The 16,997-nt window shown below is 52.3% G+C and overlaps 5 protein-coding genes across 5 annotated transcripts; 4 read left to right on the forward strand and 1 right to left on the reverse strand.

Annotated features, from left to right (window-relative positions):
* Positions 1–1,663: 1,663 nt before the first annotated feature.
* J4E87_008669 (uncharacterized protein) lies at positions 1,664–6,020 on the forward strand (the record flags this gene model as incomplete). Its single annotated transcript, XM_049380254.1, has 4 exons — positions 1,664–1,795; positions 1,853–2,232; positions 2,282–4,797; positions 5,332–6,020. The coding sequence occupies 4 exons, from the start codon at positions 1,664–1,666 to the stop codon at positions 6,018–6,020; spliced, it is 3,717 nt and encodes a 1,238-aa protein (XP_049229996.1).
* Positions 6,021–6,414: 394 nt separating this feature from the next.
* J4E87_008670 (uncharacterized protein) lies at positions 6,415–7,294 on the forward strand (the record flags this gene model as incomplete). Its single annotated transcript, XM_049380255.1, has 3 exons — positions 6,415–6,425; positions 6,482–6,528; positions 6,582–7,294. The coding sequence occupies 3 exons, from the start codon at positions 6,415–6,417 to the stop codon at positions 7,292–7,294; spliced, it is 771 nt and encodes a 256-aa protein (XP_049229997.1).
* Positions 7,295–7,771: 477 nt separating this feature from the next.
* J4E87_008671 (uncharacterized protein) lies at positions 7,772–11,191 on the forward strand (the record flags this gene model as incomplete). The annotated part of the gene is made up of 6 exons (XM_049380256.1): positions 7,772–7,782; positions 7,840–7,883; positions 7,937–8,492; positions 8,975–9,018; positions 9,077–9,838; positions 10,923–11,191. The coding sequence occupies 6 exons, from the start codon at positions 7,772–7,774 to the stop codon at positions 11,189–11,191; spliced, it is 1,686 nt and encodes a 561-aa protein (XP_049229998.1).
* Positions 11,192–13,979: 2,788 nt separating this feature from the next.
* Positions 13,980–14,484, reverse strand: J4E87_008672 (uncharacterized protein; the record flags this gene model as incomplete). Its single annotated transcript, XM_049380257.1, has 2 exons — positions 13,980–14,334; positions 14,429–14,484. 2 exons carry the CDS (start codon positions 14,482–14,484, stop codon positions 13,980–13,982), a joined length of 411 nt encoding a protein of 136 aa, XP_049229999.1.
* Positions 14,485–15,258: 774 nt separating this feature from the next.
* Positions 15,259–16,602, forward strand: J4E87_008673 (uncharacterized protein; the record flags this gene model as incomplete). Its single annotated transcript, XM_049380258.1, has 1 exon — positions 15,259–16,602. One exon carries the CDS (start codon positions 15,259–15,261, stop codon positions 16,600–16,602), a length of 1,344 nt encoding a protein of 447 aa, XP_049230000.1.
* Positions 16,603–16,997: the final 395 nt, after the last annotated feature.

Raw genomic sequence — 16,997 nt, forward strand, 5'->3', positions numbered from 1 at the left:
TTATCGCGAATATGTTCTTCACATTCTTTAACCTCTTTCTTCGGCGCATGTTGCTATGGTTGCTTTGACTGGCTGCATTGGTGTGCCATTTAGATTCCTAAGGGCGACAGGACGTTATGTAGCGGAGTTTGTTTCTTCATAGGCGGGTTGCTTGTTATGCGATGATTTTGGGTTGGCATGCGACGGGAGAGTCGTGGGCGGATCGATCGGTCTTTATGCACATGTAGATGCACATGTAGATGCACGTTACCGTATAGCATGTTCGTGGACTTGTGGCAATGGATTGGCGGTATCTTTGACCTAGATGTCTTTCGTATCATCTTGCAGAAAGTTAGTTGTTCTTCTGAATATACATGTTATGCCCTTGTTCCTGACGTATGAGGTAGCTATGATACTTGCGCGCAGGAAAATCTATCGACTGTGAACGAAGCCACGTCGCTACACTTTCCTCTTGCCTTGTACTAGTATGCATCGTGGTACATACAGACCACTGCATTAAGATTACGAAAAAATCCAAACACACTACACCTCTTCGCTTCTTCACGAACTTTGAAAGGAATTTTTTCGGAGGCGAAATGAGATGTTTCATGCAGACGGCGAACTAGAGATGAGTAACATTATACTTGCACTCATTGAGTCGCATACTGGAAGCCCTTCCCTATCGGAAGTTCAATGAGCTTTCTGCGATACGGACAGCGTACTGCCGCGCGCTGGACTCGCTCATTTGCTTTTCGCGATGGTCAAGGCGCTCGTTACGTCAGCTGGGTAGATGGGGGAGGCGGAGGGGAGGCGAAGGGGTGGAGGTGGAAGTCATATCAGCGCCCCTTAGTAGCCATGTTTATCAGAAGCGTAAGGAGCCTTCCGTGTTTTAGAGTACTGCTGCGCGCTGTTTTGCTCGCTTGCTTTTCGCGATGTTCAAGGCCTTGTTACGTCAGTACCAAATCGATGTACCTCGGTAACTCTCCCCCACATTCCATCACCACGAGGTTCCGACCCATCACTCATCACCCATGCCACCGCATGTCACCCCAGTCATTACATCCGCAATTATCCTGAAGAACCGACCTCCGAACAAATTCGCCGATGCCCGTCGTCATCACAGCGCGGATGCCTTTCCCCATCCAGGGCGGAAAGGCCTCAACCCAAGCTTCCGCAAGCATCCACAACTATACGACCAAGCATTAACCCTCACGCTAACCCCACTGATCGTCCCCCATCTGCACCGCCTGGGCAACGGCCATGGCGCACATCGGACATGTTTCCCCGCCTGCCTCAACCGAGATGCGGGCATCGACTCCACTAACAAGCATCCAAGCTGCGATATTGGTGGAATGGGTACTTGCGTTTTGGTCGCTTCGCCGCATCCTAGACCATGCTAGTATCGCTACGGCTACTCACCCGGTTCAACACGCGGTGTTAGCACGCTCAACATGGGGCAAGACTGGGGAAAGTCGCTGGGGAAAAGAGGTATGTGCGTTCGGATCGCAATGGCACGAGCGGCGTGGAAACGATGCTGTCATTACCTGACAGGAACGAGGAAAGATCCCGGTTCGGCTACATGCATACCGTCTGAAGTTCCGGAAGCTTTATATTGCTTGCCCTCCCCGCGGAACTTTGACCGGGCCACAAGCACATTGACCTTTGGTTTCGTATTTTGGTCAATATGAAGAGCTTTTCAAAGCTTGCAGGCGCGGTTGCGCTGGGATGTTTTGCGGTTGAGACTGCGGCGAGGGCTGTGGGGTATTCGCCTCAGCAGTGGATTAAGCCGTATAAGAGAGAGGCTTTGCAAGATATTGTAAGTTGCGGAGTTGATAGAATATCTCGAAACGACGATGGCTGACCGATATTACAGGTCACATGGGATGAAGACTCGCTCTTCGTACATGGCGAACGCATCTTCTTGTACTCTGGCGAAGTCCACCCGTACAGGCTACCGGTGCCTGATCTCTACTCCGATGTCTTCCAGAAGATCAAGGCTCTTGGATACAATGGTGTTTCCTTTTACGTGGACTGGGCGCTGCTTGAGGGCAAGCCCGGTGTTTACCGCGAAGAGGGTGTCTTTGATCTAAAGCCTTTCTTCGATGCTGCACAGGAAGCTGGTATCTATCTTATTGCTAGGCCAGGTCCTTACATCAACGCCGAGGTGTCTGGTGGAGGCTTCCCCGGATGGATCCAAAGAGTCAATGGCACGTTGAGAACGCGTGCGCCTGACTTCTTGGAGGCGACTGACAAGTATGTTTCTACAATGAATCTGGGTGATGTCTTACTAACAACAGGATAGCTACATGAAGAATGTGTTGGCGACAATTGCGCCTGCGCAAATCACCAACGGCGGACCAATCATTCTCGTTCAGCCCGAGAATGAGTACACACAGGCCACTTCGGCTATCAAGCCTTTCCCGGACCCGGTCTACATGCAATACGTCGAAGATCAGATTCGCGACGCCGGTATTATCGTGCCTTTGATCAGCAACGATGCCTCCGCTAAGGGCAACAACGCACCCGGTCAACCTGCAGCTGTTGACATCTACGGACACGATGGATATCCTCTTGGATTCGACTGTGCCAACCCTACTACATGGCCAGATGGCAATCTTCCGACAAACTGGCATCAGCTCCACGAGCAGCAGAGCCCCACTACGCCTTACTCCATCGTTGAGTTCCAATCCGGCAGTTTCGACCCTTGGGGTGGACCCGGTTTCGACAAGTGCGGCATTCTCGTTGGCGCAGAGTTCAACCGTGTCTTCTACAAGCAACTCTACAGCTTTGGCGTTACGATTCTCAACCTGTACATGACTTACGGTGGGACCAACTGGGGTAACCTCGGTCATCCCGGTGGCTACACCAGCTACGACTACGCTGCACCGATCAAGGAAGACCGTCAAGTCGACCGCGCGAAGTACTCCGAGCTAAAGCTCCAGGCAAACTTCTTCAAGGTCAGCCCTGCGTACCTTACTGCTGCACGCGGCAATGCTTCGACTTCCAAGTGGACTACCAGCAGTGACCTTAGCGTCACTCCCGCCACCAACGAGAAGACGACATTCTACTTTGTCAGGCATTCCAAGTACAACTCGCTAGATTCCACGACCTATAAGCTCAACGTTGCAACGTCGGCATTGGGCAACATTACTGTACCCCAAATGAACGGCACTTCGCTGACGCTGAACGGCCGCGATTCCAAGATCCACGTCAGCGACTACGATATTGGCGGCACCACCCTTGTCTACTCTACTGCCGAAGTATTCACTTGGCACAAGTATGATGACAAGACTGTCTTGGTTGTATACGGTGGACCTGGAGAGACTCACGAGTTGGCCATTGCTGCTACTGGAATGGAAGTCATCGAAGGCGATGTCAAGAGCATGACTACTAGCGGAGTCACAGTCTTGAACTTCAAGGCTGATGGAGGCAGAAAGGTGGCAAAGGTTGGAGCTGACAGCCCCATCTACGTCTACATGGTCGACCGCGTCGAAGCCTTCAACTACTGGGCCGTCGACCAGGCACCCCACGACTCGTCCAACCCTGTCATCCTCAAGGCCGGCTACCTGATGCGCACCGCCAAGGTCACTGGCGACACACTCGCCCTCACTGGAGATCTCAATGCGACAACCACTGTTGAGGTTCTTGGTGGTGCATCATTTGATGTGTCCAAGATGACGTTCAACGGCCAGGATATCGACTTCACCACCTCCGAGCAAGGAACTCTGTGCGCCGACATCGAATTCGCCAAGCCAGATGTTAGCCTACCTAAGCTCAGTGAACTCGAGTGGAAGTACGTCGACTCGCTTCCTGAGATTCAACCCGGCTACGATGACAGCGAGTGGACTGCGGCCGATCTGAAGAAGACGTACAACTCCCTGCGTCCCCTTGATACCCCCGTATCGCTCTACAGCTCCGACTACGGCTACCACACCGGTACACTCCTCTTCCGCGGTACATTCACTGCATCCGGAAACGAGACAACCTTCAACCTTACCACCCAAGGTGGCTCAGCATTCGGCTCATCCGCCTGGATCGGTGACCAATTCCTGGGTTCATGGCGCGGATACGACGCGGCCCTGAATGGAAGCGCTACCTTCACCATGCCGAACCTGACCAAGGGAAAGAAGTACACCATCACGGTCGTAGTCGACAACCAGGGTCTCGACGAAAACTGGACCATCGGCACCGAGACAATGAAGAACCCGCGCGGTATCCTAGACTACAAGCTATCCGGCCACGACGCCTCCGACATCAGCTGGAAGCTCACCGGTAACCTGGGTGGAGAAGATTACCGCGACATCTCGCGCGGTCCCCTCAACGAAGGCGGTCTCTTCGTCGAGCGCCAGGGTCTGCACCTCCCCGGTGCGCTCTCCGCCACTGACGCTAAATGGACTGCTTCCGCCGGCCCCGTCGCCGACGGTATCTCCGCTCCTGGAATCGGTTTCTTCGCCACGGAATTCGATCTCAACATGCCGTCTGGCTACGACATCCCGCTTAGCTTCACCTTCACCAACGGCACTTCTTCTGGTAACAGCAGCAGTGGCGGCTCGAGCGTTCCCGCGTACCGCGTCCAGCTTTACGTTAATGGATGGCAGTATGGTAAATACGTTAGCAATGTGGGGCCGCAGGTTAAGTTCCCTGTTACAGAAGGTATTCTGAACTACAACGGAACGAATTACTTGGGTGTCTCGCTTTGGGGACTTGATGGGGGAGCGACGAAGGTTGAGGGGTTGGAGCTGGAGGTTGATGCGGAGATTTGGAGTGGGATGAAGAAGGTGGGGACTGTCATGGGGATGGAGTATGAGAAGAGGGAGGGTGCGTATTGAGATCTTGAAAGAGCATTTGAAAACTCAATCTCTACTTAACGATTCAATTCAGTATGTAGAATGAACTTTTACCGTACAAGTCTTCCAGTCTGCTCTCTAGTCTAGGTGCGTCGCGTCTTGTATATTTCCTCTTGTAAAAGATCACTTCGGGGTCCGTGCAACCCAGAGACAATACGCATCCAAACTGGGAAGGGGACAGTGACGCTCGTCCTCACTCTCACCTTTTCTCGCTCACCTGGATTTTTCCAGCGCGATCTTGGCGAGACCTTGAAAAACGCATCGTTGTCCACAGCAACTTTACCTCTTTACCCTTCCTATCAAGAGATCCAATTCGCTCACTATTACTTGGAGATTGAACATGGCAGTCAAGTAAGTTGAGTTTGATCAGCATTCTCAATCCTCACGAACTAACTGTTGAAGCAGCAGAGACATTCGCGGCGGAACGTCCTTCTTGGACTTATCTGGAGGTAACATCAATCCTGATCAAGTCTTCCGAATGCCACAATCTAACTTGCGAGTACAGAGCTGCGCAATGCTATCTACGAGCGTTTCATCGATCTCACGCCTACGACTGAAGACGTCGCCAACCTTGTTCTCGTTGACCAACAGATCCATTCTGAGTTCGGCACGCTCTACCTTCGCTCGGGCAACGTCAAGGTTCCACTCAACTGCATCGACCACTTCTTGGATGTGTTCTTCCTACACTACCCCGAGTCGGCCCTGCAGAACGTCCCTTGCGGCTTCCGAGTCAGCATCGATCTGTTCGAGTACCAGGACTGGTCTGTCGATCTGCTCAATGTCGTGGTCTGTATGAACCGATACCCGTTACTCGACATTGAATGGAACCAAGACATCGCCGAGATCGTTGATACCCTCAAGAACCTGGATGCCCCAAGACTTGCGCGAATGGCTTTCGTCACGCTCAAGCTGTACAAGCTGCCGCATAACTTCCTGTCGGTCCTGATGCCTCGCATGGGCGCTCGCCTGCTCATCATTGTCAAGAGTGAGGTCACGGAAGATCAGATCGACGAACTGGGGTTCTACGCAGAGTATGGAAATACCAAGGTCAAGATCATTTGGGAAGATGAGTCCGATAGTGATGACGAGGAGGCAGAGATCGAGAAGAAGGATGCGGAGAACTATGAAGATCTTTGGGCCGGTGATGAAGATGGAGCAGACTGGGACGAAGATGATGTGGAGAGCGATGACTAGTGTCTGTGTTAATGTGTAGCGCGCTTGGATATGAGTCTTCGGGGTTTTTCCAGCAAGATGACGCGCACAGCGGCACGGAGCTTTTGGTCTATGGCACTCTGGCTATGACGGAAGGACAGTACAAAGATATGGCGCTTCTGAAGAAGAAGGCGCATTGTAAGAACTCAGCCAATCTCGAGATTCTATGAATGACAGAATCGCTTTGTTCCATCTTCTAGCTGTATCCGTCTCTTGCACTCTCCTTACCCACCTGCAATTTTAGCGTGGACTTGGCGCAGGCACAAACAAACGCTCCTTCACTTGCAATAAACTTTCAATTCTCTTCACACTCTGCCCAATTGCTCATTCTCTCAACTCTTGCCCAAGTAGCGTGCTTCGATTGCGCAACTCCACGATGACAACCAAGTAAGTCGTGCCCAGAAGCTTTCTTGGTGAGCCAGATCCATAACTGACACACACAGCGCCGGAAGCCCACGCCGTAGAAAGACGTTCCTTGACTTACCTGGAGGTGAAACTCCTGTACACTCCGTTTTTGCGGAAAACTAATATACGATATTACAGAACTGCGTAACAAGATTTACGAGCACTTCATCGACCTGAGACCATTGACCGGCGATGCTGCTGGTGTCGCATGTACCAATCAGCAGATCCACGCCGAGTTCCTAACGCTTTACCTACAACAGATATTCGGAGGTGGAGTCGTGGTTTCATTTGACCATGTCCATGAGTTTCTCCACTCGTTCTTCGTCGCATATCCCGACTCGGCTCCTAAAGACGTCCCCTACAAGTTCGCGGTGGGACTTGCTGAACCTCAAACCGACGACGAAGGTGCGACACCTGGTTGGTCACTCGATCTGCTCAAAGTTGTCTCGATCATGCGTCATTACCCGCTCATTAACGTTGTATGGAAGTTGGTTGACAACTGCAAGGAGGCGGCGTTCCAGGACATAGAGGTTGCGTACACCGTGGCTGCTCTGAAAGAAATGAGTCTCAACCAATTCGAACTGCTGGAATCTGCACACCTCTGCCTGTACGACCTTGAGTGGTACAAGACGATCCTGTTGGGAGAGATCGAAGTAGAGGCTTGCCTGTCTCTCATGTTGAAGAGGGGTGCTACTGAGCAAGACGTCAAGAGCCTTGAGGCCTCGAGATTGCGTCAAGAATGTGGAGGCATCGATGTGGAAGTCTACTGGGAAGGCAATTCTTGGGGTGCGGTACGCGGATTGTCATACGATGAACTACAGTGTTCAAAGAGTGAGGAGAAAGACTCATAGAGCAGCGAAGATGATCACGAGAACCAGATCTTGCGTCTGCAATTGGGATATTTATGAGATGAGAGAGGGCCTATACTAAGATGCTGGGAGTTCGAAACAGAAGATGAGTCTAATCTGCGAAGTGTAGATTCCTTGATTTTATAGTGCTGTTCTTGCGTGCAAATGCGATAGCGCGGACGCCAGCTTAGCCTGGAATTGACGCAGTGACTTCGACCGTCTTTTCAACTCTAATGACCACCAACGTACATATTGTGTCACCTGATAAATACACAACCAATCAGCAGTCTTCACTCGGGTGCGCAATCCCTTCGAGAACCCACCTCTTTTCTCTCACTTGATCTTCTTAGCGCAGTCTTGGCAGAGGCGCAGATCTACGCCCTGCCGTCTTTGTCAAGTTACTCACTTTGCGTACGACACCCACCAAAGATCCCTCGGCAACACTTACTCATCAATCAGCGACTATCTCATACTGTCGCAATGACAACCAAGTAAGTCGTGCCATACTATCACTCTGCATGAGCCCACACTGATTCACGAAGCGACAGACAACGTCGCCGCGGCGCGAAGTCGCTCCTTGACTTGCCTGGAGGTAAGTGTCATCATCCTGCTTGTTTAAATGGCGCAAGCTGACACTTCAGACAGAGCTACGCAACGTGATCTACGAGCACTTCATCGATATCAACACATGCGCGTGTGACACCAACGCCATCAACCTACTGTGGGTCAACCGGCAAATCCGCGCCGAGTTCAGATCATCGTACTTCAGTCAGGGCAATGCCAAAGTTTACCTCGACGGCATCGCAAGCTTCCTACGCGCCTTCATCCAGATCCCTTCTACAACCTTGATGCTTGACGACGTTGCTTGCAAGATTCGCGTGGAGCTCCGTGGCAGGCAAATAGATTACAAAAATTGGCAAATCGACCTGGTGGACGTCATCTTGATCATGCGACAGTATCCTCTGCTCAGCATCAAATGGAACTTGATCCCGCCTGGCCACTCCGAGACCCACAGTGACTTAGGTTTAGCTGAATATGTGTCCATTCTGAAGGATATGGACGATCACGAGTTTGCGAAGTTGTCTTCCATCTGGCTTCTTATTCATGATGGGCCATTGGGCGGAGACATTTACACCTTTCTGGAACGTGGTTGTACGGAACAAGATACCGATGATATCCAGCTCAAGATTGGGGGAATTAAGTATGAACGCCGAAGTATAATTTTGTGCTTAAGATAGCAGCCGTGCCCCGAGGCGCACACGATATCTCGGAGAGTAGGGAGGATGTGTAGGACAGCGGCAGGACGGCAGTTCAAAAGAATGATGTATTGAGAGAATTCAGAGATCGAAGATTTTTTAGGAGTAATAACATGACATGTCATTTACCTGAAGATGCGAGAATTCAGGCTGCATTATGAGCCCAAGAAGCTGTCTGCCTGACCGTTTGTGTCTAGCGCGGTCTACGTTGCACGGCAGATCTTGGCGGACGCTGAGACAAAACGACCTGTCGTCCACAACAATCTTGTTTGCTCCTAAAGCTTTCTAGTCTACCTACGAAGCTATCTTCCACTACGCTCAGGTGGAGAATACAAGCTACCACTGCACTGCACCATGATGACAAACCAGTATGCTGCAGTCAAACATTCTGCTTTATGAAATAACAAACTAACGATGATGATGGCAGGGACCATAGTGGCGGAACGCCGTTCCTTGACAGGTTGTCTGGTGGTATGTGGTCCATGAACTGGTTTACCCAAATACAACCAACTAACCCGTCACATTATAGAACTGCGCAACGCCGTCTACAAGTACTTCATCGACCTCGACCCATCTCTTGACGAGAGCATCCAGTTCCTCCAAGTCAATCGGCAGATCCGCTCCGAATTCGGGTCACTATACCTGAGTCAGGGCAACGCTATAGTACCTCTTGACTGCCTCATACCCTTCCTGCGCGACACCTTCCAGCCTATCGCTAGCCAGAGACCAAAGGACTTCACTTGCAGCTTCCTTGTACAGCTCGACTGGAACGATCTCTGTTGGCACAGGAGCTTCTGGGACCTCGACCTCTTTGAAACTGTCGCATTCATGCGTGGATATCCTTTACTCGACATTGAGTGGGACCTGAACCCTTTCAACCGCTGTAGTCACTCTAACCACTCCAACCGTCCTGCTTACTCCGGCCGCGGCGACCGCTCCGACGCACCTGACGAAGAAGAAGGAACCGAAGAAGAAGACGAGGACGAAGACGAGCCCGAGGAGGCGCAGCCAGAGGAGGGACAATCTGACGAAGCACAACCTGAGGAATCAGAATTGGAGGAAGCAGACTCTGAGGAAGAAGAGATAGCGATTCCGCGTCATTCTGCTCGAGTCACTTTCAGTGTTGACGATATAAACATCGACGCGCCCCTGTCAATACTCAGAAAATTGGAGGATGAGTTGTACGCGAAGGTGGCTTCTGTTGATCTGTCCTTATCTGTCAGGCCACCTTTAGATGAGAAGTTCAGTGCCGGTCTAGTAGCCTATCTTGACATCGCTCTGATGGCGGACTGTACGGAACAAGACTTCGAAAAGTTTGGATTTGGTATTGAATGCGGGGGCGTCAAAGTGCGATTTCATGTAGCGCACGAACCAGAAAGCGAATATCATGTCTCCGAGAGTGAGGAAGATGAATAGGATCTCACGATAGTGGTGGGGGGTACGGGAAGAAAAGTGCAAGGAACATCTGGAAGCAATGTATGAGTAATGACTGTTCAGATCCATGTGATGAGCTTGAGGATGTGAGAAATCAGCCCACAGCTTAACGCCGGCCCGGTCGTCGATTCCTTGGGTTTAGCGTGGTCTTGGCGGGAGGCCCTATCTTGGACTCAGGTGCGAGTCTGTCTTGTTTACGACACCTCTTCGATGGCATCAAAACGCCGAACAGCAAAGCCAAGCCTCTTTGGAAGACTGTATGCGCTTTCGCCTCGTTACCTAGGTAGTATTGCCTGAGTCAAGATCTCGCCTCAGTCTGAGTCAAAGACGCACTCTATTTCTCGTTGCGACAACAGCATGGCACTCAGGTATGTCAAAAGAGCCGTGTGACACTGCAGTGCCAGTCGATGAATGCTGAAATTCGAAGCAGCGCACACTACCGCCACAGAGCGAATTTCCTTGACCTACCCGGAGGTACGAGGTCTCCAAATCCCACGATTTACCTGCCCAAAGCTGATTTCAGGTCCTGAATATAGAGCTACGCAACGCCATCTACACCGAATTCCTCCATCTAACACCAAAATGTGCTGACGCCATAAACCTTGTCAATTCTCATGAGCAAGTCCACGACGAGTTCGCGCCTATGTACCTGTCTCCGTCCATCAGGCTGCGGCTATACAGTCCCGTCGTCCCTTTCCGACAACTGAACAATTACCTGCACGTCTTCTTCATCAAGCGTCCATACGAAAGTCTACGAACGATTCACCGTTTCATCCTCATACGCCTCGACAAATTCGGAATTGGTGAAGAACGGAAAGTCGACCTTCTTCAATTGGTGCAAGTTCAGAAAGGGTTTCCTTCATTCAAAATGAATTTTTGGCCAGCCGGCTTAAGAACTTTGTTTCTCACGTCTGACATGATGGATGAGATAAGATCTGCAGTGTCGGTCCTGAGGAACATGGACGTGCGACAAGCCGAAAGAGTGGTCTCCGCCGAGCTTGAGATCTTCATGCCAGACGAGAAACAGAGAGAGGCCAACATGGAATCAGCGGTGTTTGTCAATATTACTGGAAAAGCACGAGCTGAGCAGCTGTCATGGAATAGTCGTTCGCGGCCCGGACGGCAGGAACACGTGGGTGATGATCTGACTGAACTTGGATTCCCCGGCAAATACAAGCTCCTCAAGGTGCGAATCGCCTGGCAAGACTGATCCACGATTGCGGCGCGATGCGCTGGGACGCGCTGGATTCTGTGGAGTCTTCGTCGCTGTACGGCACGTGCCCATCAACTACCCGTCTTCGTGAGCAGCAAGCAGCTGTACCATTTCAAAAGTCTCAAGTTAATAATACTCTTCTCTTCTCTCGCCTCGCTCTTGTACCGCTTGTACCGATGCGCTATGAGTGTCGATGCAACCGAGAGTTGACCAAGATATTTATTCAACTGTGGAACATATAGCTGCAAGTACGCATAGCCATAACAAGCCTGTTACCTCAATCTAAAATCGAACGACCGTGTACTGACAGCCATGTTCTCGAACCCAAGTTCCGAGCTCGGCGATAATGCAAAGAGCTCACAGCGCGCCACGCATCACCGCTCCTCCGATCACACTGCATGCTGCACGCTGCAGGGAGTCCATCGAACAACGCCGACACCAGCTATCGTGAACTAGCGGGTATTGACACCACTACGCTAGTCTCGCGCCTGATGACCATCTGGCACGCTTCCGGTTCGTCCGTTGGGTGATCAGAACACCCAGCTGATGGTCAAAGCGTGCCAGCGTACCTCGCCAATTCATGCCGCGACGAGCGAACGAGCACATACCTCACGACAGCGGGCATACGTAAGAAAGAGGCTGAACACGAGAAGTCAGCTCCCAAAAACCCCTCTTTCTAGAAAGCATAACCGTGCACAAGACCACGTGAGCACAGCTGATCTCAGCATCCCCCTCACCAGCATAATGCCCGCTCCCTTCGTACAACCTCCAATTCCCTCACCCTTGCTCCCGCACATCGGCGATACAAACCTTCAAGCGCCCGGACCCTTTCTATCAAGTGCACACACGACAGAATGACGAAGGTAATTGCAGCGAGTGGATAAAAAGAGAGAATGGGAAGCGAACGGCCAGCATTGTTGATTTAGGTCAAACGTCACAGGCACCGTGATGTGGGCCAATGGGCTTGCTAGCGCGGCCGGCCGCTAACCCCACAAACATGCAGGTGAGGGCCGTGCTAACCGGATGCGGGGCTAGGCACGTGGATTATGTTTTGGGGGACCACGGGGTTGACGTCGGTCGGTCGGTCGGTCGCTATGGTTGCTGCGTTGGTTTGCTGGCGTGGCTTTTTGAGATTATAAGAAGGGGTGTGTGTGCTCGTGGTTGTGTTAGTGAGCTGGTATTTGAGGCTTTTAGGCTTCTGCTTTTACGTTGATACAGTATTGAGGCTTTCGTTTGGTATCTGTGTGGTAGCTTTGTTTGTTATATCAATTCAACGTCATCCCTCTTAGGTCCCGCGGACCCTGAGTCTCGCGTGGGACTCACCGACCTTCCTTCCTGCAGTGCACGTGTGGGGCTGATCTTCCTTTCTTTACTGGGGCCACGGAGCTATTGTGCTTTCCCGGGTTCCTGTAATTCTCTTGTCTTGTTGAGAAGGAAGGCATAAGAGGACTCTCAGCAAACGTCTTCCTGCTTTCTTTGTTCAATTTCCACGTCTTCAATTACCTCCAGGACGACCATCCAACAAACAACATCACCCGTCCACCCAACATGGTCGACCCACACAACCTCACCACCACAACCCTACACCCATCCTACGAACCAACCATACCACCACCCCATCCAAGCATGTTTACAGAAACCCACCTCCACATGCTCATCGCGACCCTCGCCCTCCTCCTCCCCACCCTAACAGCCCTCTACATCCACAAAGACTACCGCGCCTTCCTCTCCCTCGGCCCCGGCGGCACCCCAGCAACACCCCTCGGCTACTTAAAAATCAAACTCCTCTCTCTAATCTGCCTACGCGACCCCCTCCGCCCCATCGCCATCCCCCCACACTTCCGCCCCCAAAAAGGCTACTTCACCGCCTCCTCGCTACCCACGCGCAAAGGCACCAAGCCGCTCATCCGCGGTATTGCGCCGCAGAGACAGCAGACGCAGAAGAGTGGGCAGGCGGTTTATGCGTGTTTGGTAGCCAAGATAAAGGGCCTTGCGGCGGATCCGGGGAATAGGTTGTTGGAACGTACGAGTTGCTTTGAGAAGCATAGTTCGGGGTTGTTTACTAGTGTGCCGATTACGAGGACGTGTGGAGGCGAGATTTGTCATGCGCATCCGAGTGATGGGTCGATGCATATGACGTTGCATCCTGCGGATGCGAATCTGTTGATTGAAATGGGATGGGGTGAGAGACATCCGCTTGCGAGGGGTGGTTGGTGTAGGAAGTTTGTTCCGAGGGAGTTTATGCTGGTTTATGCGCCGAGGGATGAGGCGGAGGTGGAGGTTGTGGCGAAGGTTATTGCGGCGGGGATCTGGTGGGTTAGTGGTGTTGATGTTAATGGGGATGTGGAGGGGCCGAGGAGGAAGAGTGCGGGTGTTGCGGCTATTGGCGAGGAGATGGAGGGAAAGGAGTGCTGGGCTTGTAGGGTGAATGGGTGTGGAGGAAATCAGGTTGAGAAGATGACGAGCGAGGCGTGAGGGAAGGATTGGAGAGGAAAAGAGTTATGGGAACAGATTGATTGGGATTGCTGGTTTTGCTCGTTTAAGCATGGCGTCTGGGTTTTTGGACGGTCGGGACACAGGGTATGGGGCATCGAAATCGGGCATTCGTGCGATGTACGATAGGCATAACGGTGGTCGACATACAATCATCTTTCGTACCGGGTATGAGACGCTTCGTGACAAAATACGCATGCCCAAGCACACCACCGGTGCGCGTTGTCAGTCCATCACGCTCATCCGCTGGACTTCTTCGATCCAAATCTCCCCCGCTGTCCTCAACCATCTACTATTTCCCACCCTGCCTAACCCACTCCTCATACTCCTTCCTCTTCCCCTTAACATCCCAGAACCCCTTCCTCCCCTCCCCCTTCCCGCCAATCCCGCCATCCAGACCTAAAAACGCATACGGATCGCCCTCACTCAACACCTCCTCGCCCTCTTTTGTGTAGTAGCCCTCGCCGTGTCGTCCTTCCCGCGAGATTTGGCCCGCCCATTGTGCGTATTGTATTGGCTTCAGCGGCGCAAACGATATGACGATGCCGAGGGAGAGGATGAGAATGGAGGTGAGGAGTTCGAGCGAGATGTCGAGGGGGAGGGGCGTGGATGCGAAGGTTGCGGTGTGTTCGTGGGTCGAGTAGACGCTGGTGGGGGTTAGTTGGTGGTGGGGATTGGGTGGTTGTGCTCATGTGACTCTCTGTTTGAGAGGATGGAGATATGAGCTACCTATACACGTACGCATGTGTGAGGAAGAGCGCGCCGATGCCGTTGAGGGCCGTCCCTAGGATGGCCATTGCGAGGTTTCGTGGACCGTGTGCGGCTTGTTGACTTTTCGAGAGTCTGGCGTCGGCGATAACCGGCTGTAAGTTGGTATGTACAGGGTTTGGTGACCTGTGTGTCGATGTAGCGCAGAAGGCGGGTGGATTGGTGGTCGGTGTTGGTGATGCGAAGCGACGAGCTTCACTTTTGCTTGGCGCCGACAGGTGATCCGCCCGCAGACCCTGAAGTCTGCATCATCACGACGTTCATCCTGTCAACTATCAACTAACCCTGTTCAACAACGCCAGTGACGTTCGACAGTATGACAATCTAAACCGTAGTACATCATCAATGCTACAGTCTCTAATCGGCACATATCCTTCTTCGTTGAGCGACATACGGCGTACAGACACTCATGCGCGCTGACGCCGACTGCAGCAGAGTCAGCAAGGATGCCAAGGCAGCAGTCTACGTGCCTCCGCTATTGGATCCCTCAAGGTTAACGCCTACTATGTCCGCGTTAACAGCGATCGGAGAAGAGCTCGGAGAACACGGTCTCCGCCCCAATGTGCGAGATTGCCGTTCGGAGGAGCATCGTACTGCGTCGGCCTTTTGTAGCAACGATAATATAAGAATGAAGATGCCTGGAAGGATAGATCCGGTTATCGTTCAGTTTGTATCGCCGTCTTTCAAGCATATTGCCTACTCTGCTCTACCTACGAACCCCATTCTTTAGTCCTACTGCATTCTGCGTGCGTCCAAATACTAGCAATTCATCAAAGCAACCCTCTGTTCATACCACCGCAGTAATGCCTCCCTCACAACCCCACCCCCTAAACATCCTCATAACCGGCGCCGGCGTCTGCGGTCCCCTCCTCGCCCTCATCCTCCAACGCAGCAACCCCACCCACACCATCACAATCGTCGAACGCTACCCCTCCCTCCGCACAGGCGGCCAGCAAATCGACCTAAAAGCGCACGGCATCCCCATCATGACCAAACTGGGTCTCCTCGAAACACTCCGGCCGTATTGTGTCCATGAAAGCGGCCTGGAATTCATTGATGGAAACGGCAAGAGCTTGATGCAGTTTGGTGTGACGGCTGCAGGGGAGAACCCGGGAAGGACGCTGACGAACGAGTTTGAGTTTATGAGGGGGGATTTTGTGAGGTTGGTTTATGAGGTTGGTTTGAGGGAGAGGGAGGTGCTGGATAAGCAGGGGTGTGGTGGGAGTTTGAAGTATGTCTTCGATACGACCATCACTGCACTCTCACCAAATCCATCGACAAAGACAACAACAGTGACCTTCTCCACCGGCGAAACATACTCCTTCGACCTCATCATTGCTGCAGACGGCCAATCCTCACGGACTCGGCGCCTCGCCTTCGGTCAAGAAACCAGTGACGCTTCCTTCCACTCCCTCAATATACACGCCGCATACTACAACGTCCCGCGCCTGCCCTCAGAAAACAGCCTCGCGCGTATCTACTTCGGTCCGCAGAACCGCATGGTGATGACGCGCACGGGCGACCGTCCCGTCACACAAGTCTACCTCTTTCTCTTGAACAACCGTGAGGAGCGGGCGAGTCGCATGAGGGGTACGTATAAGCAATCAGTGGCCGAGCAGAAGGCCGTTTGGACCGAGCAGTATGGTGATGCGGGGTGGGAGTGTCCTAGGTTCCTGAAGGGGTTGGAGGATGTGAAGGATTTCTATGCAACGGAGATTGGGCAGGTTAAGATGCCCAGCGGGCAATTGTATAAAGACCGGGTTGTCTTACTCGGAGACGCGGGATACTGTCCTTCTGCTTTTACGGGCATGGGGACAACACTATCACTTATCGGTGCGTATGTCCTCGCTGGCGAATTGGCGAAGTGCGGCAGTGATGTGGATGCGGCGCTGGAAGCGTACCAAGAGGAGATGAAGCAGCCGGTGGAGGAGTGTCAGAAACTGGGGCCGTTGGTGAAGGAATGGAGGTTCTTTCCGGAGTCGACATGGGGAGTCTGGGCTGTGGGATGGGTGCTTTGGTCGATTTCGACGACGAGGGTGGACAAGGTGTTGGGGTGGCTTGCGAGGTGGCTGCCGGAGGGGAAGGAGAAGAGGTGGGAGTTGCCGGAGTATGAGAACTTGAACTTGAGGGCGCCGAAGATGGAGTGAGGCAGAGTGGGTGGCAGATGGATGTTGATGCCGTGGCAGGTGTTGTAAGGTTGTGATGGGCGGAGTTTGTACAGTATGGATGCACTGCGATGATACCATCCCCACTCATGGCCAGAGTATCAAAAAGATGGCCTAACTGGCAAAAAAGGGCAAAAACATACAACAGCGGGGATTCGCTAGTGGTCACCCACCTAACTACTAATCCGCCGGTATCATGCTTGTATATGGCTGAGCGGACGGGAAGCCTAATTTTCATGATCCTATGGTCGTATGTGGAAGGTTAAGTGTTTTTGGATACATATATCGTCAGTGTGTGTTTGGAGCAGCCCTTGATAATGAACGATGTAACACGACCGCCCCAGTAGGATATGCCCCATCGTACTCAAGAAGCTGAT

The sequence above is a fragment of the Alternaria ethzedia genome, assembly GCF_023757985.1.
Source record: "Alternaria ethzedia strain BMP 0044 chromosome Unknown scaffold_28, whole genome shotgun sequence".
Lineage (NCBI taxonomy): Eukaryota > Fungi > Ascomycota > Dothideomycetes > Pleosporales > Pleosporaceae > Alternaria > Alternaria ethzedia.